The 25,714-nt window shown below is 39.7% G+C and overlaps 3 protein-coding genes across 3 annotated transcripts in view; 2 read left to right on the forward strand and 1 right to left on the reverse strand.

The window, feature by feature from the left end:
* The window catches only part of dnah12 (dynein, axonemal, heavy chain 12), a 24,957-nt gene extending 13,472 nt beyond the window's left edge, over positions 1 to 11,485 (reverse strand). The window contains exons 1-34 of the mRNA XM_079673593.1: positions 11,353 to 11,485; positions 10,923 to 11,153; positions 10,722 to 10,803; positions 10,597 to 10,623; positions 10,306 to 10,495; positions 10,163 to 10,226; positions 9,901 to 10,059; positions 9,611 to 9,806; positions 9,194 to 9,382; positions 8,930 to 9,083; positions 8,754 to 8,845; positions 8,502 to 8,680; positions 8,266 to 8,401; positions 8,035 to 8,160; positions 7,813 to 7,947; positions 7,028 to 7,221; positions 6,705 to 6,948; positions 6,425 to 6,610; positions 6,120 to 6,320; positions 5,812 to 6,006; positions 5,584 to 5,705; positions 5,370 to 5,505; positions 5,136 to 5,282; positions 4,889 to 5,008; positions 3,907 to 4,063; positions 3,635 to 3,807; positions 3,372 to 3,524; positions 3,031 to 3,270; positions 2,234 to 2,479; positions 1,990 to 2,109; positions 1,789 to 1,898; positions 1,112 to 1,295; positions 822 to 962; positions 655 to 738 (exon numbers count right to left, since the gene is read on the reverse strand). Of these exons, the coding sequence (XP_079529719.1) occupies positions 655 to 738; positions 822 to 962; positions 1,112 to 1,295; positions 1,789 to 1,898; positions 1,990 to 2,109; positions 2,234 to 2,479; positions 3,031 to 3,270; positions 3,372 to 3,524; positions 3,635 to 3,807; positions 3,907 to 4,063; positions 4,889 to 5,008; positions 5,136 to 5,282; positions 5,370 to 5,505; positions 5,584 to 5,705; positions 5,812 to 6,006; positions 6,120 to 6,320; positions 6,425 to 6,610; positions 6,705 to 6,948; positions 7,028 to 7,221; positions 7,813 to 7,947; positions 8,035 to 8,160; positions 8,266 to 8,401; positions 8,502 to 8,680; positions 8,754 to 8,845; positions 8,930 to 9,083; positions 9,194 to 9,382; positions 9,611 to 9,806; positions 9,901 to 10,059; positions 10,163 to 10,226; positions 10,306 to 10,495; positions 10,597 to 10,623; positions 10,722 to 10,803; positions 10,923 to 11,137 (5,097 nt within the window). The 5' untranslated portion in view covers positions 11,138 to 11,153; positions 11,353 to 11,485. The remainder of the gene's footprint in view (positions 1 to 654; positions 739 to 821; positions 963 to 1,111; positions 1,296 to 1,788; positions 1,899 to 1,989; positions 2,110 to 2,233; positions 2,480 to 3,030; positions 3,271 to 3,371; positions 3,525 to 3,634; positions 3,808 to 3,906; positions 4,064 to 4,888; positions 5,009 to 5,135; positions 5,283 to 5,369; positions 5,506 to 5,583; positions 5,706 to 5,811; positions 6,007 to 6,119; positions 6,321 to 6,424; positions 6,611 to 6,704; positions 6,949 to 7,027; positions 7,222 to 7,812; positions 7,948 to 8,034; positions 8,161 to 8,265; positions 8,402 to 8,501; positions 8,681 to 8,753; positions 8,846 to 8,929; positions 9,084 to 9,193; positions 9,383 to 9,610; positions 9,807 to 9,900; positions 10,060 to 10,162; positions 10,227 to 10,305; positions 10,496 to 10,596; positions 10,624 to 10,721; positions 10,804 to 10,922; positions 11,154 to 11,352) is intronic.
* Positions 11,486 to 12,172: 687 nt separating this feature from the next.
* On the forward strand, positions 12,173 to 14,747 carry LOC307034673 (glucose-induced degradation protein 8-B homolog). Its single transcript, XM_079673513.1, has 5 exons — positions 12,173 to 12,294; positions 12,630 to 12,759; positions 12,886 to 13,082; positions 13,191 to 13,388; positions 13,674 to 14,747. Exons 2-5 carry the CDS (start codon positions 12,642 to 12,644, stop codon positions 13,845 to 13,847), a joined length of 687 nt encoding a protein of 228 aa, XP_079529639.1. The 5' UTR covers positions 12,173 to 12,294; positions 12,630 to 12,641; the 3' UTR covers positions 13,848 to 14,747.
* Positions 14,748 to 14,859: 112 nt separating this feature from the next.
* Positions 14,860 to 25,093, forward strand: LOC307034671 (voltage-gated purine nucleotide uniporter SLC17A9-like). The gene is made up of 13 exons (XM_079673510.1): positions 14,860 to 16,042; positions 16,658 to 16,855; positions 17,390 to 17,529; positions 17,989 to 18,088; positions 18,399 to 18,529; positions 18,661 to 18,757; positions 19,370 to 19,466; positions 20,276 to 20,363; positions 20,465 to 20,499; positions 20,637 to 20,752; positions 21,888 to 21,943; positions 22,068 to 22,097; positions 22,473 to 25,093. Exons 1-13 carry the CDS (start codon positions 15,909 to 15,911, stop codon positions 22,649 to 22,651), a joined length of 1,401 nt encoding a protein of 466 aa, XP_079529636.1. The 5' UTR covers positions 14,860 to 15,908; the 3' UTR covers positions 22,652 to 25,093.
* Positions 25,094 to 25,714: the final 621 nt, after the last annotated feature.

Below are 25,714 nucleotides of genomic sequence, written 5' to 3' on the forward strand. Positions count from 1 at the left end.
AAACAAACGATCAATCAGGCTCGATACATTGTTAATTCCCATTGGTTATCTTATTCAGAATCAGAATACCATTATTAGTCCCACGGAGGGAACATTTGCGTAGTTACAGCCACAGACAGCTTAATGTTACATATGTTAAATATGTGACATGCATTTAAAAAAAGTACTAAGTTATGATATCATTACAAATATATATAATACAAAATAAAAAGTTATATAATTTAAAGAAATACACATCCTGTAACAGCTCTTAGGATTTAGCAGCCAGGTATATATTACAGTTATTAACGGCATCTATATATATTGCACATCTAGCACATATTGCACATAGGTGGTTGGTATTTAACAGCTAGGGGTGATATAGTCTGTGTTGTGGTGTGTGTGTGTGTGTGTGTGTGTGTGTGTGTGTGTGTGTGTGTGTGTGTGTGTGTGTGTGTGTGTGTGTGTGTGTGTGTGTGTGTGTGTGTGTGTGTGTGTGGGGGGGGGGGGGGGGGGTCAACTAGGGGCTGTGCTGGTTGTATAGTCTGACCGCTGCAGGAAGGAAAGCTTGTTTATTAAGCTTGTTAGTTAATTTGGTGGAGTTTTATAACTGCAAAATGCTAAACTAGCAATTTGTAATTTTCAAGAAAATCAAACTCCAAATATCGAACTCACTGAGGCCTGGGAGAGATCCATTGCTTCAAAAATCAGACTCATCTGATTGGACATCTGCATGATCTCTCCACTCATCAGGCACAACTATGAAGACAAATAAAATCCAAAATGGTGTTAGAAAGAAATACATATAATTATCAAATGTTTTTTACTGTGAAATATGAAACCTTTTTGTTGTCATCCAGCACAGTGTTCATGCTCTCAATCCACAGTGTGTCTATGGGACCATCAAACACCACCCATTTACGTTCTGGTGTGTCAGCAGATGCAAACTCACGAAATGTGTTGGCCACAATCCCATCAGTCCACTAATAATGAGGAAAGGAAAAAGTGAAAAGACTTAGAGGAAGAAAGGGTCACCTGTTGTCCAAGACCTAGATCAACACTGTGAATAAACAAATATTGTATTTATCTGTGATACAGATTTGTTATGTGTTGATCCAAGGCTCAGGTCTACCTCATGAGAAACTAAGTCAAACTGTCCAAAGAGCTGTCCCATGGTGATGGACTTTGGGTTCAATGTCCTGTATATGATCCTCTCTTCCTCACCAAACCCTCTCTCATTCATGAGGGTCAGCGTGTCAGCAAGAACGTGCAGCACTTTGGTCTTCCCAGCAAAAGGTTCCCCCACCAGCATGAACCTGACAGAAAAAGGAATATCTTATTGTAATCACGTTTCAAATAGTGTAACTTGAACACATATTGAACACTCCCCAGCTTAACCAATCACTTCGCTCTATTCTCACAAGCCTATCATAGCGCTCCACTAAACCTTTTAAATCTGCTCGCCCCTCTGACAGCTGTCATTCCAGGTGAATCGACCCAACCCTCCTCCACCCCTTTTTCAGCCCTTATCCCTCTGAATCCAGGGTCAAGCTAAGCCACTCCCCTTCAGATCGAACCCAACTATCCATTCACCACCACCAGTGTCTAGACCCCGGGGGATTTCATCGGATCGCTCCTCCCCTCCCGAATGATACTCCTGCACAACGGGGCCTAATCGCCAAAACTCCATTCCATTCATTTGTGTATTCCTGGCAATAAATATGTATTCTTACATCAAAACCGTCTCTCCTGATTCTTGAAATGGTAAACATCGTAATATGATATCAGTGAAATTAAAATTCAACATACCCATGCCTGACTATCATCATCTCATATGTTTGGATAATCTTCTGTATGAAAACCTCTGTTGGCTGCACATTGTGATTTTTACAGCATTCTAAAGCAGCCTCCAGAAACAGCTGGCATGGATATAAAAAAAACACTCAATATTATACACAAGGCGATATGAATACATGTGTACAGTATTCTTACATTTAAGACTTAACAGACCTGATAGTCGGCCTCGGGAAGAGAGATGCCTGGGAACAAATCGCTGGTGATTCCGTTGAACAGCGGAATATCATGGGAGAGAAACTTGGGCTCGTTGACATCCTTAATGGACCTCAGCAGCTGGACGTTACAACATGTGCGGAAAAAAACAATGCAAACCAATTTACAAAATAAAGAAGTTCACAATTAGGGCTCAGAATAGACTCATTTAACAAGCTAAGAGAAATCATTTCATCACAAATACCAGAATGTCCTCGTTCTCGTCCGGAAACTTGAGCTTGAGGTTTCCTGCAGCTACGAGCACAGCTTTGACAGCCCTCATGCCGTAATCGTAATGGAACTGGGAGGAGAGCTGCTCTGAGCAGAGCCTGTAGGTCATCACTATCTTTACTGACAGCGGCTTGGCATTGAGGAAGCCATATGAATACAGAGAGATCTCTGCTATCAGGGCATAGTTGGGGACCATCATGGCCACTGTTCGGAACAACACCTACACAGAGAAATGATAGAACTATTTAAGTAATGGCAATGTTGAAGAGTCCCACATCCGTCTATTATATAACATTATAATGAAGGGTGTGAAAGCACTATTCATTCATTACAGTGTATATACTGGACTTAAACTCACAATCTACATTTGACACTTATATTTTATTTAATATTCCATTCCTCACACACTTAATGTATATCATATCCTGCTTTATATTTTGTTTACTGTAAATTGGTATTTCAACATGTATATTTTATACTTTTTGTATTGCTGTTTTATTTCTATTTTGAGATGTTTACATTTTAGAATTGTGTATTTCTACTCTTAATTTCTCTTATGTGCAATGCCTTGTCTTTTATGCTGCTGCAACGCAAACCTTCCCCAAATTGGGATCAATAAAGTACATCTTATCTCATCTTATAATTTGATAAAAGGGCCATTAAGTTATGTACAATAAAATAATTAATTATGCGGAGCAGAAGTAGTAACAGCGTATATTTGTTTTGAATCCCACAAATGCCTGATAAAATACTTATTGACTGATTAAAGACCTTGAGGTTATCTGGGAGTTCTGAGCGCCCTGCGTAGCCGGGGTTCATTGTGATGGACACAAAGCAGTTGGAGTTGAGTTTGAGCATGGTCCCTTCAAAGTCAAAGTACTCCAGGTCCAGCTCGATGGCCCTCTGGATGCAGAGAACCTGCTGAGCCACCACAGACAGCACCTCCAGCTCGATACGATTGAACTCATCAAAGCATGCCCACGCACCAGATGAAGCCAGACCTTTAAAAAACTGAGAGAAATTGAAAACATTGGTTTAGAAATAACACTTTTACATTATAATGTGGCATTATAATTAGGAATTCAAATGCAAAAATGTCATGCTGGTGGTACTTTGCCCATAGCGAGGTAATCAAGTCCATCAGAACAGTTGAAGACCACACACTGCACAGCTAAAGCTTTGGCTAGATCTTTGGTGGTTTCCGTCTTTCCTGTTCCAGCAGGACCCTCAGGTGCACCCCCCAAATGCAGGTAGAAAGCACCAATCTAAAACAAAAGGTGAACTTTTTGATTTAATGTTAAAATATCTGATCACTCAGCCTTATTCGAATATAAGAGTATTCAGGTTTAAGACGGCTATTAGTGGAATATTTTACCAGTGTCCTGTAGCATCTGTCAGTCAGTGGAGTGATGACGAGACGTGGCGAGTTCCCCAGGTATTCATAGGCGTATTTTACATCACAGTTGATAATGCGAACACGAACATTGTCATTGTTCCAGTAGTAACGAAGCTGGGCTAGCCATTGGAAGTCTGTTTCATTTGATACTCCTGTTAAAAATAGAAACAATAATTTTTACTTGATGACGTTTCTAAACTAAGGCAATGCTCTTTATAGTGAATAGTGAAGCATTTGGTGCCATGATGTACCTTTCTCAATTAGCTCCAAGACCACATCCCTGGCATGGACATCAATAGTGACCAACGCTCCCAGAGTGGTCCGGGTTTGTTTGGGCAGTTGCCCTCTCACCAGCTCCACAATGTCCGTCAGCTGATTCTGGATTTGCTGGGAGTAGTTCTTTAAGCCCTACAGAAAACAAAAGACTAAATTATATTTTGTTTTTTGCCCCCAAGGTGGTACTGTTATGAATCCATGCTTTTTGAAAGTTAGTAGGTCAAGGGACAGACATCACTGCGATGTAGACTACACTGTAAAAGCTCATTGTTGTGCTCAGCACTATTATTAAACTGGATGTAAGTTTGTTTTATGTTTTTATTGATAAGTTTTAAAGGTCCCCTATTATACTGTTTTTCATCCATATATTATAGTTCTCAGATATATACTAAACATGTCTCTGAAGTGTTTGGCTGAAACACCAAACAGATTGTGTATTGTAGCATCCCATAATCTCCTCTGTTTCAGCCCTGTTTCAAAAGTGCTGATTCTCTTTCTGTTACTTTAGATGAAAATAAATTGCCACGCCCCTCTGAGAGATATTTAGTTAAAAAGAACACAATGGTGCTCTAGGAGGAGATTCAGGTGATAAAGTGGGTGGGGTGTTACCTTGGTACCTTTGGTGATTGGCTAATGGTTATACGAGCCAAAACATCGTTATGACATCACAAAGTGGCTAAAATCTGATCAGCTCATTTTCAGAGAGGTTTTTATATAAATGGATCAGGACAAAAAGTGAGCGAATCTTTTTTCCTGAAACTTTCAGAATCTCTTTCCACAGAGGGGACACATGTTGATGTATAAAAGACATGAAAACGTGGATTTTGCATAATAGGTGAACTTTAAGTTTAACTTGGAATCCTCAGAACTTATTTTTCTCATATTCAGAAAAACACTTAACATCAGTTCCATTAGTGAAGCTGTGAATAAAGGGTGTAAAACAGTGCGAAAACCTACATCTGCTCCGGATCTGATGGCTTCATGAACCTCCAAGGTCCAGTAGATCTGGGATGTGCAGAGCACCACCTGGCCCGGCCACTCTTTGACCCACTGGCTCCGAGCAGTCTCAGCGTAGTCCTGTCAGTACAACCACAATAACAGACTTAGGTTTATCTTATTAAGTAAGATCAATACACAGGATAGTATTTCAGTACAAAAATCACAGTAGTTTTTATTATATGAGGTATTGGAACAGTGACCTCACCAGCCTGGACTGTGCCACTACACCTCGGACACTGCGAAGCATCAAGTCCTCCACCTGCAGCAGCCACTTCTCCACAGCTCCTTTGGCGTCAGACGTGGAGATGTTCTGGATCAGCGGAACACGCTCCCCCTCACTACTATACATCGCCTATGGGGGAGGATTTAAAAATAATTTAATAAAACGTTCATCAACCATGTTGTCATATAACAATAACAATATGTGTGACAGCCTTGCCTGGATATCCAGATTGGGTAGGAAGTCCAGTTTGGAAATACCCTCGAAGCATTTCTTCAGATGGGGCTGTACTCGCAGGGGGTCTTTGGTCTCAGATAGAATCTCCAGCATTTCATCATTGGACAAGAAGAAGAACCTGGCAGCAGCGTTGGTAGAAAGTATTAAAATATGTAAAGCATTGTACAAAAACACACTGAAAAATAGTTTTCTTTACCGTGGAAAATAGAGACGTTTTTTCTCCAAATAGGCGTTCAGCCCTTTCATGATGATCTCCAGGAGGTTGTTAGAATCTTGCAGTTTCTCTAGCAGACCAGGCAGAGCGGTTGCAGCCAGAATCTATGATTAGAAATCCTCAGTTAACACAAAGAGTTTATATTTCAGATTTGTCTTTTTTCAAACAATAGGAATAAAGTGTCCACCACAAAATAATTTCGACGACTACCTGAGAGTTCTTAATGCAGTGCCTCATGACCTCTTTCCAGTTTTTATCAACAGTTTGAAAAAGTCGGCCCTCTTCTGGAATCTGCTGCATGATGTCCTGAGAAGAGAAGATGGGCTCCAGATAGAGCCACTGGGCCTGCACCTTCAGCCATTCATCGATGGTCTCCTGGATACGAAGCAGACGCTCCTCCCAAAGCTGAGGTCACAGAACAAACAAGTACATCTTTGAAGGACTAGTAAAACTCCCAAGAGTTGAGATTGAAAAATGTATTCATCAGCGTTTGGTGAATTCTAAAACTCAAAGCTTACCTTGATCTCCTTTTCAAAAGGTTTGATGAACGGTGAGCCCCTCATAGTCTGAGTCTTCACAATCTGGTCGTCTAGCATTGTCTGAATCTCATCCAAGGAGGTCAAGATGGACACTCCGGTCTCTCTATAAGGTTGATGGTTGAAAGAAATATGATCCCAAATATGCACCATGCTTTGCATAGCCTTCTCCAGGGAAAACTCCTGTTGAGACACAAGATAGTGGGGGTACAGGGTGGTCAGCACATTTAGTATTAGGTTTTTATCAAATGCTGAAGAAACAAACACAACATTTCGGGAACTCTCACTTTACTAGCGGCAGCGCTGATAGAATCAAACTCTTCCAGGTAAGAACCCAGGTTTTGTTTGAGAACTTTGCTCAGTGTAGTTCCAGAGTCAGGAGTGAGGTCATACCCCACTACCCCTGACATTTGTTCCCAGTGGCGAGCTCTGATGCCTGGATTACACAAGATGGAAACTACGGGGATATGGTCCTGTTGAGAAAAACACATCGAGGTTGAGCATCAGCAAACAAGATTGAACCGGCTACAAGACCTCATTAACGAGCCTGATTGAGATGACAGTTACCTTGAACTCTTTGATCTGCTCCATTACAGTGGAGCACAAAAGGACTGTGGGGCTTCCCTTCTTCTTTTGATCAGCCTCGGCAGTTCGTGGCCTAGACTTTCCCGCCATCTTCTCCATCTCTTGCTCAGCCTTATTCTGCTTCTGTTGGAATAACTTCAGCATTTTGAAGATCTCCCTAAAGAACTCGTCCACTTTTATTTCCATGCTCTCGCCATCTAGTTCCTGGAAGGAGCCGTTCATCCACCTATTCAGAAAGAACATAAAAGGATGTCAGGATAACTTTTTTAAATTAGAATGCAACACATACTAAATTACTTTCAGACCTGTTCTGGGTGCGCTGCCACTTCTGCACAAGTGCGAACAGCTTCTGATACGGGTCAATGGTGTCTCTGATGACATCAACCTCTGGGTAAAAGGTTTGGTCCCGTTTGTAGAAGGCCTCTTCTTTGTTAACGAAGACGATGGCCTCCTCAGCCTCCTGGAGAAGTTTCTGAACTGTTCTGACATCCGTTATATACTTGTTGAAAAAGAGGGGAAACAAGACAAATATTCGATGTCATTGTATTGCTAGAAAATAACACGAAATGTAGGTTTTATGAAGCTTTGACACAAATCGGATCAGTACTTGCTTTGTACTTACACTGATTAGGTATTAAACAGCATATTTAAAAAATGAATATAAAGTTATTTTAAGTTCAAAGGGACAGTTTGACATTTTGTGAAGTGCACTTACTCACTTTACTGCAGAGAGTTAAAAAAGAAGATTGATACCACTCTCACATCTATCTGTTTAATATGAAGCTAGAGATAGCGGACAAGTAGCTTATCCTAGCATTAGAAGTGAAACAGCAGGAAGCAGCTAGCCTGGCTCTGTCTGAAGTATCACAATCCACCAACCGTTAAACCTTATTAATTAACAATGTATATATTGTTTGTTTAAAACGTACAAATGCGAAGTGTAAGAACAACAATAGGTGGATTTATGGAGAGTTATGAGACTGGTATTGATATTTCTATCTTGCTCTCAAAAAAAAAGCAAATACATATATTTCCCAAAATGTCAGAACTATTATTTCTTCAAATTCTAAAGATGCTCAAGACCCTTTACCTGCTGCATCATATCCAGCTCAGAGTAATGTGGGAGCTCTTCGATCCTGCGTCCCAACTTTTCCAGCTGAATCATTAATTTTTCTATTTTAGCGACCAGCTCCTGCTCCCCTTTCTGCCTGGCCTTCGACATCACCTGGAAAAGGATGCAGCCGTCCAGTATCAGGTTATTGTTAAAAAAACAACTCTGACATACTATTGTCAACAGTAACACAAGTCTTACTTCATCACTGAGGTCAAAGACATGGAGGATTTTCCGTGGCCAGAGAAAGACAGTTGCATTGAGCTCAAGATCCTCTGGCTCAATGATGTGGACATCCAGGATGTACATCAGTCTTAAGTAGGCTTCCTGTCAGAACGCGATGTGGGAGTAAATACGGTTAGAATTCAAATAAATGAACTGAAATCGATAGGATTTAGTGTATGATACAACGGGTAGATCCAATTACTTGACCTTTAGTTTTGTATTGAGTTCAGCAATACCCTTTGCCTTAGTGAATTGAATGTGATCAATGATCTGACTCATGTCCTCCGTGTTCTCTGGTACTTTCAGAACATTTCCTCTGATGGTTTCAAATTCAGTGCAGATCCTTTAATCAGACACAAAACGGACTGTGAGAAAAACTGAATAATATAAAAAAAAACAAAGACAGACAGTTTGATTAAAGAATGTTACAAGAAGTGACTCACTGTTGGTTTTGCTCACGGTGGCTGGTGATCAGTTTCTTCAGAAGTATTTCAGCATACTTTTTTGTTTTGTTGGCAAGCCCCTGTTTCAGCTCTTCACAGTCCAGATGGACCATGGGAAAGTGGGCTTTTGCTGGGAGGTTGAGAATCTCTTTTGACAGAACACGAAACTCCTCCACTTGCTTTAAATAAAAATGAGAATATGAATAGCTCCATAATATATGCAGCATCAATTGTATTTTTTCTGATAATTACCTTAGTGTACTCATCAAAAGAGTGTTCCTCTTGCATGAACTGTTCTACTCTTGCCTGTGCATCTCCATTGATCAACCAGTCATAGTTCTCAACTGCAAGTCAAGCAGAAAAATCAGTAATGAATGGAATTAAACGTAATCACGATAAAAGGAAATTAATGGATTATAAAACATCACCATAGTTCTGGAAGTGTCCGTTAGGTTCTTCTAGATTCTTGCACACAGCTGTCTTTATAGTGACCTGAGCCCAAGCTAGGACGTGATCAGCCACCTTGGCATCAACAAAGGAAGGTGAGGTTTGCGCCAGCCATGACTGGACCATCTGCACTTTCTGTGGATCAATGTCATAGATATCAATACTAGCACACAATCATTTTTTTACCTCTAAAATGTGCCATAAAGTGGTCATTCCTTTTAAATTGCTATTGGACATAACCTCACCTGCAGCGTGTTTGTGATGGCATTAAGAATCTCCAAAATGGCAGCTTCCAGATCTTTTAATGTGGGGTAAATTTCCATCTTTTCATCATCAAATGTCAAAGCCATGCGAAAGAGGGGCAAGCGTTGGCCATTGCTCGGATCAAAGTGATTGACCAACTCCTCTATACTCGACTGAAGCAGGGATTTCAACTGGGAATTAACAAAAGGAAAACAGTCATAATGTGTAGTTGAGAAAAAAAACATTAAATGCATGCCATTATATCCAAACATGTAATATGATGAAATTATATAGGACAGTATAAAATAATTCATGTATGTATGTACTGTTTTTGATACAGTGAAACAACCTTCATTTAAATAACTGTAATCTATTCAATCTGAGAAATTAGGCTCGAATTCAAGTCAGAATGATCTCACCTGATTGGAGATGAGGGTTGATGCACAGTCATAGAATGAGTCCAGTTTCTCCTCTTTAACTCCCTTCAGTGTTTCATAGCTTGTTAATAAGTGGATGACTTTTGGAAACCAGGTATTCATGACACGATCTTCTGTCCTCTTACACTCCACTGCCATTTTGTTCTGTAGGCTCTTACAGTCTACAGGTCCCGAAGCCCTTAGCAGACAGAAGCCAACAAATTCAAAACATAGGAAATCTGAGTTTTGTTCCTTTTTAAGCAGCGCCACATTACATGTGTGTCTTTCCTTACCTGCATCCTGTAAGGTCCACCAGGACCACTGGAGAAAATGTCAGGTATCCAATATTCAAGACAGTTTGCATTACCGGATGAAGAATGTGCAAATTTGATTTCATCATTTTGCGGCTTCGGACAAAGGTATTATGCCATGATGGAGAGAGATTCAGAATTCTGCAAACAATGGAAAGGTAACTTACAAAAATGGCATTGCAAATACTGACCAACAACTTTTTGGTTATTATCAATAAATACTTGTTGTACATTTCACACTCACTTTGGTTGACTAGCTGCCGGTTTGTCTGCTTCTTTCATCTGGGGATTCTTTAGTACTGTGTCCACTAAAGGGAGTGAATATGGCACAATAAGACATTGTTTACCCATAGATCCATACATCCATACATACTAGCTTGACAATACCTGTGTGCTTGACAATCACATTGTGGAAATCCTCGCTGACTTCTTTGCAGAGCTCCTGAAGTAGTTTATTAGTTTCAGGGCCCTCTTTAAAATTAGGTGACACTCGGGCAACAATTGATTCCAACCACTGTGACTGGATTGGAGCGACTGGGCGGTTCTCTACACACTGCCTTAGGAACATGTAGTTCATCTGCAAATTGGACCAACACAATTGGAGAGGCATCACATACCAAAAAGTAGGGTTTAGTCCCTCAATGGTTGAATTTTACTTGAACTAAACTATGGACTTACCCTTCGCTTGCGCTCCTCACTTATCATCTGCAAAAAGAATGATTAAAATATGGCAGATTATAGACTGCAATATACATATATAATGTTCTATTTTAAATGTGTGCATAGGTAGATGACTGTCATACAGAAGGAGGACACTCTGGTTCTGGTGAGTGCATTGCTTCCCTCTCTTTGGTCTGACTGTAAGCCTCCATTGCTCTGGACACCCTGTAATAATTCAACCAATTGTCACACATCAACAAACTTGTTACAAACTGAGATCATTGTCATATCCTATTATTGATGTATTGACTAAAGGGCTGCCACAGTTGATGTTAAAAACATACAATATGGCATGGAGTTGCTCTTGTTGCACTTTGCTCCTTCTGTGCCTCAGAAATGTCTTGCGAACCGTAATCTTCTCAGCTATCTCCTTCTTTGCAGCAGTGGTCTGTCTAACCTCCCCCCTGTCCTGAACGCCATCAATCGGGGGCAGGACGGGAAACTGCGACATGCTCTTCACTGCTGATGTGCCTTCGCTAACTCCAGCAGAGCTGGCCATGTCTGGCAACAAGACACTGAAAATAACAAGAAGCAAAAGTAAGGCTATTACAGCTGTCTTTCATTAACTCCAAGGCTAATTGAGTTAAGCTAGTTAGTTATCGTGCTAATGCTACATACACAACGTTAACACAAACAATTACACTTTTGGTCGCTGTAATAATCTTAAAAGTTAGTTTATTGCAGTAAATAGCGACAGGCTGTCAATCGAGTCACCTGCTCTTTCATTCAATATCTTCTCGCTTTGGTTATTTTGTTAACAGCTAATGTTGTTTAACTGAGTTTAGCTTCTGAACGGACTTCTAGGACTAAAGTTAACAGCCTTGTTTCCATAGTGACAACAAACAAGGTAGCCAGAAGGGGGCGGGGCTTCTCCTGTTACTAACATCTGCAAACTGAGGTTACTAACAGGACAAGCCTAAACTATAATGACTAATAGATTGCAGAAAATAATGTAAAATAGTGAAACAGTATATCACAATATATTGATTATATATGTTTTGTGGCAATCCTAATAATGTATTACATCTACTTAGATAATAATGTTCATACTTATTGCATTTCAACAATGTTTTATGCATTTTATAGTGACAAATAAAACATAATAGTATTCTAATCCTTTGAAGAGTGGTCCATATTCCCTTTGCTACCTCGAGTAATCTACAGTCTGGTCTATTGCCTGATTACAACACTTGAGGTCGCTGTAGTTCCTTTTATAACAGGTGTTTTCTCATCCTCATGTGTTGCAACTTGCAGTTATGTCAAGTGAGGCTGTGCCATGTTATTAAAGTAAGCAACTATAAAATAATTACAAAATTACCAGTCCCTATACAAGCACACTACATAGATACACTCCTATTAATCGTCATCCAAATAGTAAGACGAATGCCACTACTGCAGGTGTCCATTCTCAAAGAAAGTCAGAAAGAAAGATGCAGTAGGTGTAACTGGTTAAGATAGTAAGAAAAACACATTAGCCTTTATGAGATATCCAGTTCTCAATCAGTCATGAAATGCTTTTTATATCCTGTAGGGGCAGTATTACACTTTCCTTGTAGTTACCGGTACCGGAAATAGAGGAAGTAGTAGAAGAAGAAGAAGTAGCTATCCTCCGCTAGCTAGTTAGCTACTGCTGGGAAGTAGCGAAAACATTTTCAGGTATTGTGAATTTTATAACTTTAATTCTAGTATTGGGCTATAGATACAAGTCGGTAAACACATTAACATTAAAAGCATTCATTGATGGTGTCTGTATTCTATACAAATGTACTGAAATACGGAGGTTGTGTTTGTTTTGATTCGTGTTGAGGAAAGGCAGGCTTCAATGTTGTGTTTTTCATCGAAGGCCCTAACTGTTGTGACTTATAATTTCCGGTGCAGTGTTGCTGAGAAACTGAAGAGCTTATTGCCAAAACCGCTACAACGTTGTATAATTAGGTTGGATTTAATGTCTATTTGTCAACTAATAAGATAACCCTTCTGCATTCGTCTAGGATATTTACAAAATGAGTTATACAGAGAAGCCAGAGGACATTACAAGGGAAGAGTGGATGGAAAAACTCAACAATGTCCATATTCAGAGAGCCGATATGAACAGGCTAATTATGAACTATCTGGTGACAGGTGAAGTACCGATTTTGTATTACTCTAAGTTTGTTCTTGGTTGTCTTTTTAAAGGTCAATTGTGCAGATAAAAGCAATGTATGGGTGTACAATGCCCAGAGTTTTACCACGGTTTTTGTTCCACAGAGGGCTTCAAGGAGGCAGCTGAGAAGTTCAGGATGGAGTCTGGAATAGAGCCTAGTGTGGACTTGGATTCCCTAGATGAAAGAATTAAGATCAGAGAGATGATCCTGAAGGGACAGATCCAGGACGCCATTGCACTGATTAACAGCCTGCACCCAGAACTGCTGGATACTAACCGTTACCTCTACTTTCACCTACAGGTAAAACAAAACAAAATGCCTTTCATTTTTCAGACCTCTTGGTTTCGTACTGCCTGTTTTTGACTTTCATCTCACACGGTTGCACCCTCTGGCTGTTTTTGTTTGCAGCAGCAGCATCTGATTGAGCTGATTCGTTTAAGGGAGACTGAAGCTGCCCTGGAATTTGCCCAGTCTCAGTTAGCAGAGCAGGGGGAGGAGAGCCGAGAATGTCTGACTGAGATGGAAAGGACACTGGCCCTGCTTGCTTTTGACAACCCTGAGGAGTCACCTTTTGGAGATCTGCTCAATATGATGCAGAGGCAAAAGGTACGGTTAAAGCATATTAGCATCATCCCTGTCTTGTCTTGCATCTGTATTCAATTGAATCAGTTTAAACTGCATGCCACATGCAATTTAATTATCTCACAAGCCAAAAATGATCCCTGCAACACAAGGTCAAACATTGAATGTTAGTGCTGCATTATTTTGAAGACAACTTTAGTATTTGTATCTCCTGTTTTCAAATCAGTTACATATGAGTTTCTTTATTAGTGTGTGTCTGTGTAAAATGTTAAGTATAAATACAAACATGTATGTGTCTTTGTGTTACAGGTATGGAGTGAAGTGAATCAGTGTGTGCTAGACTATGAAAACAGAGAGTCAACTCCTAAGCTGGCCAAGCTCCTGAAGCTACTGCTGTGGGCTCAAAATGAACTTGACCAAAAGAAAGTGAAGTATCCCAAAATGACAGACCTCAACAAGGGAACCATCGAGGACCCCAAATAAGGACCCGCAGTGAAAACATACCACAGCATCACAAAATGGACATATTTCCTTTATCTATTTATACCCCAACAAACGGACTCATATAGAGTACAACCTTTTCTTTTTTGTAAGGGTTGCTTTTTGATACTTTAATAACTTAGAATGTGCAAACTGGATTGATGGCATTTTAAAATGAATATTCACACTAAAGTAACATGCAGACAGTTATTTTACTTGGTATTATAATTTACTATTTGTTTATGTAAAATAGTATATTTGAGTTATACTAGTTTTTCTGTCTGTTGGCAGGGAAAGTTGTTGGCATAGAAGGGTGTGGATAAAGCCTAAATTAGGCTGTCACTCCGGTGGGTGACCAGTTTGATGTCCAGGGATGGCTCGGTGTGCACTGCCTCAAATAAATGCAAACTTTTCTCACACATTTCAGCTTGTAGATTTTAGCTAGTCCTCTATGTAACGGCAATAGCCAAAGCAAGATACGTGGAATCTTTTAAAGTATTGTGACTTTGAAAGTTGAATTTAGCTTAAGATTCGTACTTCATCATTGCTTGAGACACTATAAAAAGATGCAAATATAGACAATAACAAAGAAAAGAGAAACATTTGAGCTATACATCTAGGCAGCAAATAAGTGGGATAAGGCAAGATTCCGGAAATGCTAAAAACTGTCCAGCATACTGTGACTGCAAGCTTAAAGGCATCCTCAGTTTCATACCGTTACAAAATATCACTGATGATATAAAAAATGTGAATGAATACATCTATGTCCGCTGACATGGAGACACTTTTACAGACCGATTATCTACATGTAAGGAATAAGTAACTATTTTGCAAAAATTTGATGTGCTTTTTTTTTTTGCTGGAATATTATTTTGCAATAAAAGTGATTTTTAAACTGCACAAGTCTTTAAAGGAATGACGCTTTCTATGTTTCAAATGATGTAACAGCGAAATAACTAAGTCCATTCAGTCAAGTTTCAATACTGCAACACTTAAACATGAAGTGTTTTTACGAGGGTAACATTTATTGGAAATTACATAAATCAAGCACTATGTATGCATTCAAAGTATTTTATTCTTATGCTCCACTACATTTATTTGGAAGCCTTAGTGACTAGCTACAGGTTAAGAGTTTCTTACAAAAAAAATAATGAATATGATTCTGAAGAGGGGCAAATTGGATAATGACCAAGTTTTCATTGGATAATAATGTTTTTGTACTGTTACTTAAGTAAGGGTAAGAATGAAATGCAGGACCTGTAACTAGCAGTATAATATTATGACACTTGGCTGTTATCTTTAGTACCGGTTTTACTACTGTGCAATGCAAGTTTTCATATATAATGCATGCATCACTTCAACCTAAAAAAGGATGTGAGTGCTCCTTCCACCACCACCACTGGAGTTTGCGAAATCAGGGAAAAAGTTGTGCTGAATGCAGGGGTATTATATAACTATTTCCTGCTAAAGCCTCACACAGCCAGGGACAGAAAAAACCCTTAAAACAACCTTGGAGGCTGTCACTGCGCACCTCCCTGCCCCACAGCAGCCTCTCTGCACGGGCATCATCCCGTCTCCATCCGGCAGGCACGGGTCAGGAGGAGAGCACATCCTGGTGCTCCGACGATGCTCCCATAGACGACACCGTTATATGTGACATATTTTGCACCGTCATGACTGGAGAGGGACCGGAGCCAGAGGCGTCACTCTGTTTTTTTTTTGGGATTGAATCGGTTTATTAGACTCGTTTAGAAAAGACACAGAACAAAAATCACTTCCAGATTAACCCTACCGATCAAAAGAAGAACTGCGTTGCCGGCAAAAGGAGGCTGGAGAGAAAAACTGACACGTGGATTACTCCTCCTAGGGTATCAGGAAAAACAGACTCCCTCCTCCAGCTTCAGCTCCACGAACATCGCTTTACGTCCCTGTTCAGTCCAGTTTCAGTTTTCAGGATTATTTATTTTACACGTATACTTTTCTGACGACACACCTATCGACCGGAAGACATTGAAAGTAGACAGCCAAAGCGGTTGAACGGAGGCTGCTGTTAACTCGCGTTGAATGGCAGTTATTCAAAAACATGGCAAGAGCTGTAGTCCAGATTTGGTCTGTCAGAGGGAAAACCATCCGTCCGACAAACTCGGAGCTCCTGGATGTCACAAGAAGTGGCCTGAACACAACATATACTGGACAAGGTAACACTGTTAACCCTCATCGAGTTTCACTGCTGTTTGTTTTTCCTGTTTACCCAAATCTTAGCTGTTTAGGATAACATGATTAATTTACATCAATATTGATACTTTTTAGCAACTCTTTGCTCTATACTTATTAGCCGTGAATGAGGATTACAGGTATTCTGTAATCAACCTCTAAACCAGTTGGTTTAAAGGACACGTATCATCTATGGCGGTTCATGGCTTTGAGGATAACTGTGTGCCACATACTGTAGGTCACAAACATGGCTCGTAAATTGAGAGGTAAGGGGGGCTTCCTTTCTGAAAAAAGAAAGATCATAAAATATCATCAGTTGTACATTTGTTGACACCTTAGTCTTAAAGTAATTTCCTTTATTTTCAAGGTAGTGCTGTAGATCCCCTGTAGATTCAACCAAACCACAGCTAATCTCTTAAACCTAACCTTCATAGAATCCACTTTAACTCGGGCTAAATATACTTAGAGTGCAGCCAAATTGGGGACAGTGGTTACCTCTCCTACATAGATAAGACATTCACTTTTAAACTAGTTCTAAATCCAAAGTTTGTCCCAAATGTTGCCATTGTTCAATCAATTCTGCCTCCTCTCCTGTGCAGGCCAGTGGCGAGGGTATGGACGGTGGTATTGCTGCTCGGGACATGCCTCCTGTACTGCGCCCGTGTGGCGATGCCCATCTGTGCTGTCAACATGGCAGAGCAGTTCCACTGGAGCAAGAGCGAGTCAGGCATGGTGCTGGGCAGCTTCTTCTGGGGTTACTGCTTCACCCAGGTGTTCGGAGGCTACGTCAGCGACCGGTGGGAATCATTAGAGCTCAAACAGTGGTCCTGTTGTGAGATAAAAGTGGCCGAAGCAAATCGAGTTATCTCATTAGGAATGCTATAAATGACACTGGTTTTCGATTGCCAGCTGTTTTAGCCTACTGCTCATCAGGTGTAACTAATTTGCATGAGAATGTTACTGGCAGTGATGCAAACAGCCCCGATTTGTTTGCTCATAGTGGATTAGATAAGACCGTAAATAGGGCTTGATGTTTCCTCTGTATTATCATGTTGTAAACTCTTGAAGGCGGACAGCGTCATGTACAGATAAGAGTTGTATTTACTCCAGAATAGTCACACCAATGTTAGCGGTCTGAAATGATTCCTTAAAATGCTTTATCTTTCAGTACATATCTTCTAAAATAACCACAGGCAGGATTACTAGTGTTACAAGACATCCAAATGATCATAGTTGTACTTCCCCTAGCAACCTTTAAATGATAAAAGCAGCTTTCTGTGTGGTTAGAAGTTAAAGTTCATACTCACTGTTTCTTTATTTTGTGTCCACAGGGTTGGAGGTGAGAAGGTCCTCCTGCTGTCCGCGGCAGCCTGGGGGTCGATGACGGCCTTCACCCCCATCCTGGCCCACTTCTGCTCCCAGCCAATATTCTCCATGACACTGGCCCGCTTCCTAATGGGCTTGTTGCAAGGTGAGAAGGACAGTGTGGATGATAGGATTTGCATTTTAAGATTCCTGTAAGTTATTAAGGAGAAACCTAATTCCTAATTTGTAAAAACATGCTGTGCACTTTTTTCAAGGTCTTGAAAGAGCATAATTATGCAACTTATTTTAAAGTCTGCCGGCTGTGTTAGCTAATTAGAAACAGGCCGACAACATTAATCACACAAACACATGGTAAAGTTGTAGTGAAAATGATTGTGCGTTTGTCTGTCTTTTAGAATACGTTTTTATGCATTGTGACAGGCCTTTTTGAAAGAGACTGTAAATTGAAAATTGTACAAGTATTATTATTCCCATCAGACTATATTTCTCAGATGTTTGTTTTGAGTGTTGTCACAGTAAAAATCTTGCTTTTATTTATTTCTTGTTTCTTTCTTTTTGAATGACTTTCTAAATATCAACTGATCTGATCGTGTCCTGATTTTAGGAGTTCATTACCCTTCTCTGGCGAGTCTGTGCTCTCAGAAGGTGGTGGAAAGTGAAAGGGGCTTCCTCATGAGCACCGTGGGTAGTGGCTCTTACCTGGGGTGAGTCAAGCGTTATGCAATAAATGGGAATGGTGGGAAATAGTGTTTATTTTCCTAGAAAATGCAAAGAGGACGGGTTAATTTAAAAGCTGTGTCTGTTGTGATCCCACAATAATACAATTGTTATGTTATATACTTTATGCAGATGTACAGTTTTAGTATAAAATCCTGTTACTGTATGTGTTTGCTTTACAAGTTCTGCTCATGCCCTTTACAGTGTGTGCATAATCAAGCACTCTGTTGCAACATCTTATTACAAAGGTATGTTTGTCTGACTTGTCATGTCTTGTTGTGACCTTTTCCCCCCCAGCACTCTGGTGATAGGAGGGGCTGGCTCCCTCATGTTGGACCTGTATGGCTGGCAGAGTGTTTTTTATGTGTCTGGTCTCCTCTCATTGCTGTGGGCCTACTGCATGTGGAAATATCTGCTCAAGGGAGAAGGCAAGAGAGGCTTTACATGTGTCAACACTATCTAGTGACAACATAGCACAGTCCTATCTTGTATTCCTTTGTACAATAGGAGTCAGTGTTCGTTTGTATCCTCACGTGTCTGTGTTGGTCTGTGTTTGCAGGGCCTATCATCACCCTGGAGTCCCTGGGAAGTGGTGGGCCCCAGTCCAAACTGTCTAAAAGACATTGGTTACGGCTCCTAAAACAACCAGCAGTCTGGTGAGATAAAGATAAAGGAAGTGTTAGGTGTGAGTTTGAATGTTTGTTCAAGTCTATCTGTGTATGAATGCAATCTTTTCTCTGTGTAACTCCTTTGTATGTAGGTATAGAGATTAAGAATAAATACTCTAAGCGGAAGAATGTGGAAATATATGTAAAACATATCGAACCTTGACAGATCAAATATTTGTAGTAAAATGGTTTCTGTAGACCAAAGTCCAGCTTTTATATATATGTTCTAGCTGCCTCTGCTGTATGTTCTCATCTAAAGTTCTTCTATGTCCTTCCAGCATCTCCCTGTAGTCAATATGATTTGTATACACTGTAATGTAACTGATCTGCTCAGTTTTCAATGACAGGGAGAATCTCTGTGGTTTTCATCTGATGCATCTGATCCTTCTTGAGACGCTACTTGCCTGAACACAGATATGATTTATTAGACAGGAAAACAATAGATGTCAAACACGTAGCACACAAGCGTTTGTCAGATCATGAGATTTGGGATATTGCCTTAGTCAACAACATTGAGCAACTTTTGGTAAACCTACAGTATGTATAAATATAGTTTCAATGAACTTATTGTGTCTGTTTCTCTCTCTTTATTGTCAACAGTGCTGTGATCGTTACGCACCTTTGCACAGCGAGCACCTTCTTCACTCTTTTGTCATGGCTGCCAACATACTTTAAAGACACTTTCCCTGATGCCAAGGTAAACAGGATACATGTGATCACATGTTTGGTACAACAACAACTAAAGTAACCCAACCATCAAGGTTTGAAATCAAGACAAACTAGTTTAACAAGACTAAGAGTCCACAGCCATGCCAGCAGCTCTTTGAGACTATACTTGGGCACAGTATTGTTTGATTAACATGCCAACGCTGCCATGCTAACATGTTTACAAAAGCTAACAAGCTGATGTGAAGATATTAAGCAGGTTTAACGTTAACCATTTTCATAATCTTAGTTTAGACTGTTTTGAAAGCTACTTTTCACTAATAAGCACTAAACAGAAACGTACAGCTGAGGCTGATTGAAAGTCATTAGGATTTATTGCATTGAAACCAAGAATGTCTCAAATGTTATGCCAATCCATCAGGTATTTGGAGAGATTTTCTCTGGATAAATACAAACTTTGAAATGCTGCTGTACACAGACACAAATTCAGGAAATCATCCAAGTCATTAGGATTCATCCTCTGGGGACTAGTGATATCCAATATCTCAATTTCATAGTAATCGGTACATATATTAAGACATTTTGCTTAGAAACAAAAAATGTCAACCGGGTGGTGGTTCTGGAGAGTCATTGGGTGTCATCCTCTGGACACCATGATGTCTGAACACAATTTAATAACAATCCATGACTTACAGTACACGATGAGATATTTTCATCTGTGGATTTCCAACTATAGAGTCACGTCTAGAAAAGTACCTATTACGATATGAGAATGACCTCACTTGTACCCTGCTGTTTGATTAAGGTAATTCATGCTTAGAAAATCTGTTGTCCCCCCAGGGTTGGGTGTTCAATGTCGTTCCCTGGTTGGTGGCCATACCCTCATCCCTCTTCAGTGGCTGCTTGTCTGACCACCTCATCAGGCAAGGTAGGGTAACTGATAAACACATTTTTAGAAGAGTTATTCTTACTTATAAAGCAGCTAAATCATTGTCCTGATTGTCCTAATACCTCCCTTGATACCCACAGGCTTTGACACAGCCTCAGTGAGGAAGTTGATGCAGGTACTAACTTTGAAAGCCTTATTATCCTGTGTGAATGTCACCTGTTTGTTAAGTCATTGTCCTTTTTCCTATTTACACTTGAAAATCATGCAAACATTTGATTTATGGGTTTTTGTGTGCATTCATTCCCCTGTTAGTTCTTCTCTATGGGTGTGTCGAGTGTGTTTACTCTTCTTCTGTGTCGAAAAACAACCTTCCCCTGGGCTGTAACATTTGTGTCGGCCACCATGGGCCTCACCACCTTCAGTCACAGGTACTGGCTCCTCGATTGTCCTTACACTCTCTTGTCTCTCACCCTAAAACCAGACCCTATCTTTTTAGACTAAAATGTCGGGTATCTCTAGGGTCCGTTTTGTGTTGTTGTCTCTCATAACCCGTTTAAACCATGCCATTCAGCCAAATATATTACAACCTTCTCCAATAAATAAGTGTGTTGTAACTTAAGCAGTTGGGCCTACCACGCTCGGCCAATGAAACACTTTGCAGCATCTCAGCTTCAAATAGGCCTGTAGTTAAAAGCTTTGGTCAGCTGTTCGACCCACTTGTCGTCTATGATTTATTGTGGTTTGCACTTTAACCACGTTAGGAAAATCGCCCAAAGAAGGACCTAATTATCATTTCTGTTATAGCAAAGGTCATGCCTGCTAAACATATGTCATTGATGTTACTTTAATTGAATACAAATAATAATACATTAAAAAAGAAGAGCTTTAGCAAACATTTCTCGTAAGGAAGTAAATAGTGCATCTATTGTGGACTATTTTTAAGTTCAGATCAAAACACATTTATTGTGTTAATGAATATTTCTTGGTACCAAGATGGTGACAAGCTATTCATGGGTATATTGATAATACAGTCAAAATACAATATAACCAGACCTATCCTTTTTTGAACTGCTCTATGGGCTCTTCATTTTATGCAAAACAATAACAGAATTGCATTCTAAGTTGGGGCGGGTCGACACTAATGGCTTAGTCACTATAGAGACAGAACAAAATGATGACGAAACATAACCACAAGTATGAAAAAGCATCAGCTGTGTGCTGTCATGGTTTTGTTTAGTGCTTTTTGTCTTAAAGTGTCATTTGAAAAGTCGCCGATAATATGTGTTTGTCTTCCATTTTTCTGAGTGTATATATTTTTCTCAACAATGATTTTTTTCTAACATTTATTACGTTAAAACATCTATTATCTTATATAATTGTCTGGTATTACTACATTACTTCAAATAAGTTTCCAACTGTTGGTCAGAAAGACAAATGCAGATTTTATTTTACATTTTTGGGATGCCTTCAAATCCTAAGTAACACTATTTTTACTCAAATCAGAGTCAATTGAGAATCTTATTCTGCTGATGAAATGACTATCGGAATGTGTTTAAATTACAGCGGTGTATCTGTAAATGTTCAAGATCTTGCTCCTTCGTGTGCTGGTGCTTTATTTGGTAAGTTAAATAAACCTGACATTTTCTTTATATAAAAACATTTAGGCTGATAATGTTTTAAAAGCACATGACATTTGAATTGAGTCTTGAATTTCACATTTTTGCCTCTGCATTTCTTTTACAGGTGTCATGAATACATGTGGTGCTTTCTTAGGTGAGTTTCTGGCAGAGACATTGGGAACAAATATCTGTGATGAATCTTTAACCCGCAGTTGCTAAATGACACCTATACATCTATTAATTGAAATAATTAATCCACCTCTCTAAATTCAAACGTTGCACTGATGTATCTCCTGTCAGTCTTCCTGGCTCCTATGTGCCATGCATATTTCATCAAGAGAGCATAATAGAGTTTGTGTCAGATTAATAATACAGGGGATGACAGTTTGTGGTCCTGTGAGAAACGTGTAATGGACTGTGACATTTTCTCTGCGGAAACACTGAACAATCACATTGAAGGCACTGTGTTCTTTGTTAAAATATTTGTGATAATGCATTATTAATGGTGTTTATGTGTGTGTCTGTGCAGGCGTCCTACTGGTGTATTTCTCTGGGTATCTCATCGAGTCCACAGGCTCTTGGACATCAGTGTTCGCCCTTATCACCACCGTCAACCTGCTGGGCCTCTGCACCTTTCTGGCCTTCGCTGATGCCCGACGGGTCGACATTGACTACAGTAAGGTCCGCCACCACAACATCCAAATCTAAATCCTCAGGCATCAAGCATGCTATCCCCCAATGGAGATACGACCTTGGGCAACCAGCAGCTAAGACATTATCCACATTGGAGATCTAGCCGATGGATAGCATGTGGCAAGCCTGCATACAACATCTGGAAAACGTTGATAGGCTCTGGTTCTGGTCGAGGAAGTATTGCAACAGTTACTGAAAAGCACAAAGCAGAGCCAGCACACTGTTACTGAACAATCTTGTATCAAAATCTTCATATTCTAGAAAAACACAGATGTGTCAGAGGATGCGTCAGTTCGTAGCAGAATGGGAAAGAAAAAGTCTACCCTACCTCAAGGTCTGGTTTGTGTAGCGAATGGTGATTTAAAAGGTTTCTGAGTTCATCATTTGTTACAGAATGTGTTACTTAGAACAAGAGAAGTTGTGTAAATTGTTATCCACATAATAATATATGTAAGAATAATAGATGTGGCAGTCTCAGAAGCTCTCTGACAGTTGTGACGGACCAAGGTGTGAGTTCTTACCCTGCGGGGGTGGGTGATGCAGGGACGGTCTGGCCTCTTGCACCTGAAGTCTTTTATTAGTACTCACCCATCAATGTCTGAGTGACACCTCATTACCCAGCCACTAATTACTTGGCAGGCGCTCTAATGTCCCGTACGATCTACCGTCGATAGTCCCCATCTCCATGGTTACAAGCTCATCTTATTGTTACAGTCAGAGGAGGTGAAAGAGGATGCTGTTTTACAACAAGGCTCTGATGTAATGCATCCTCATTGCTTTTTGTCAAATATGTTGCGAATACAAAGACCAAAGGTAACTCATGATTTTTATTTTCCTTATATGTGATTGCATGTCATAGAAATACCTCACTTAATTATTTATTGAGTGTATATATATTTATAAGACTATGATTTTTTTGTGTCCATTTCAAACTAATGTTTTTTATAAAATAAATATATTAAGTTAGATGACATGGAAAATAAATATATATGCTAAGATTACAAAAAAACATAATGAGTAAAAAGTAATTTTGACAGTGCGATGCAGTATGAATACCTATAGAAGATCTTTCTGCAAGTTTAGTTCCCTCACTTATTATTGCTTTCTGAGCTGCACTTTGGTTGAAAGAAACATGTTGGTATATGATTTTGGTGAAAACCGGATGTCTAACTTATTTTGCTTTGCAAAGAAACAACCTTTTTGTCACATTAACATCAATGTTATCTTAACGCTGCATAGGAAGTGATGTCAGTATTTGGGAAGGGCTGCGCACAGGAGGAAGTTCATTTACTTAACATGGTGGTGTCAGAGGAAGTGCGTCTGCATTATTTCTCGTTAAAGCTGAATACAATTGTCTCTTTGTTACAAACTGACAATGAATGTTGCAGGGCAGGTTTCAGAATTTGTAAGTTTGAGGAACTGGAAAACATTTGGTTTATCCATTTTACTGGAAAGTGTGTGGTGTCATTAAAGCTAGCTACGTAACTCTGGCTGAATGTTGAAATGTTAAAGTGATTGTGTGATTTAGCTTTCACAGCACAGTCTAAACATGTAACTTTCAATCTAGATGCTTTCTTGACACGTGTTCTTAAAATAATCTATGCATACATTTTCTTGTGCCTGATTTAAGGAATGAGAGAACTTTAAGATATGCTCACTGTGGTCACACAGTGTTTTCTGTTGATTATTGTGCATTATTACATTTTTGCCTTGTTTTAATTAGTTTTTTTGCTTCTTCAACCTTTTTTTGTACTTTCTTTTTTTTGTTATCAAATGTTTTTTTTGTACTTTCTTTTTGTCCGTTTTTGTCTTTTTGTTTGGTTGTTTTCATTTCCGAAATACCCAATGTTTATTAGATAGTTTTGGTAAATGAAGAAATGATTTTATTTAAAATGTTCAGAGTATAAATGCATTTTCTGTATAACATATTTAAATTGTTTGTGTGTATATTACAAGGACACATAAATCTACTGAACATAATGAATAATTTAATTGAATATCTAATCTGAAAAATTATGTCGACACCAATTGAAACTAGGATCCTGTACCTACACTATGTTTTGTCGTGATTATACACAACAAGTGTATGCCTAGACATTTCATAAAGATAATTTATTTTCACAAGGCCACAGCCTCCACCATTTTAGCCTTATTATTATCAAACCAAAATCCCCACAATCCTCGTATGTTTACCCCGCCTTAGCAGATGAGCATTATATACAGCTGCCATCATCGTCCCTTTTTGTGTGACTGTGTTGACATTAACATGATAAATACCTGGAATTCTGTTCACCAACATATCTCACTGAAGGTTCTTCTGACAAATCCTTTTTGATAACATGTAAGATATGTATGATAGAAAGAATACATTTCTGGGGAAAATGCAGTATTCTAATGCTTTTTAGATGTTGTATTTAAAAGCATATATTAACTTTGAATAAAGATATATTTTGTCAACACTGTTGAGTTGCTTTATCATGATGAACATGTATTTTCTCTGTAGTGCCACAAGGAGGCAGCACAGTTTCAGCAATGAGGAGAGCACATGGCTCCATCTAGCCTCCAAATACTTTGTATGCCATGAAGTCCAGAGGCCTTGTATGTGGAGTTTCTCCTAAAGCTTATATTGAGTTGACTAACAGGAAATGTTGCCCATTACTAATAATGTTGATTACATGAACATTAGTATCATACACCTATAAGCACTAAATTATGGGCATGTTTCTCTGTGAAACTAAGAACTCTTCATCAGAAGCCAAGTCTGCATGTGGATCAGCTGCTGAGCCGCGTCTAGATCAGGTCCGTCCTGTTCACACCAGCGGATCACTGCAGGCCCAGATCCCGAGTCCGGGCTAGCGGGACGTATGTGGTGGCACCATATGGCAGTATGCTGTGTGCCATGTTGGCTAGCTGGCACTGCCCACGTGTGAATGGCCAGACGCTAGTCAACCCAACCCACTCCTTCTCATGGGACAGAATGGCTCAGGTTGCCATGGAGACGGACGGCTTGTGGCTGCCGCGTGGCAATAAGAAAAGAAAGGGAGGAGGGGCACAAGTGAGTAAAAGTAACAAGTCAGA

The sequence above is a fragment of the Notothenia rossii genome (genome assembly GCF_949606895.1).
Source record: "Notothenia rossii genome assembly, chromosome: 4".
Taxonomy (NCBI): Eukaryota; Metazoa; Chordata; class Actinopteri; order Perciformes; family Nototheniidae; genus Notothenia; species Notothenia rossii.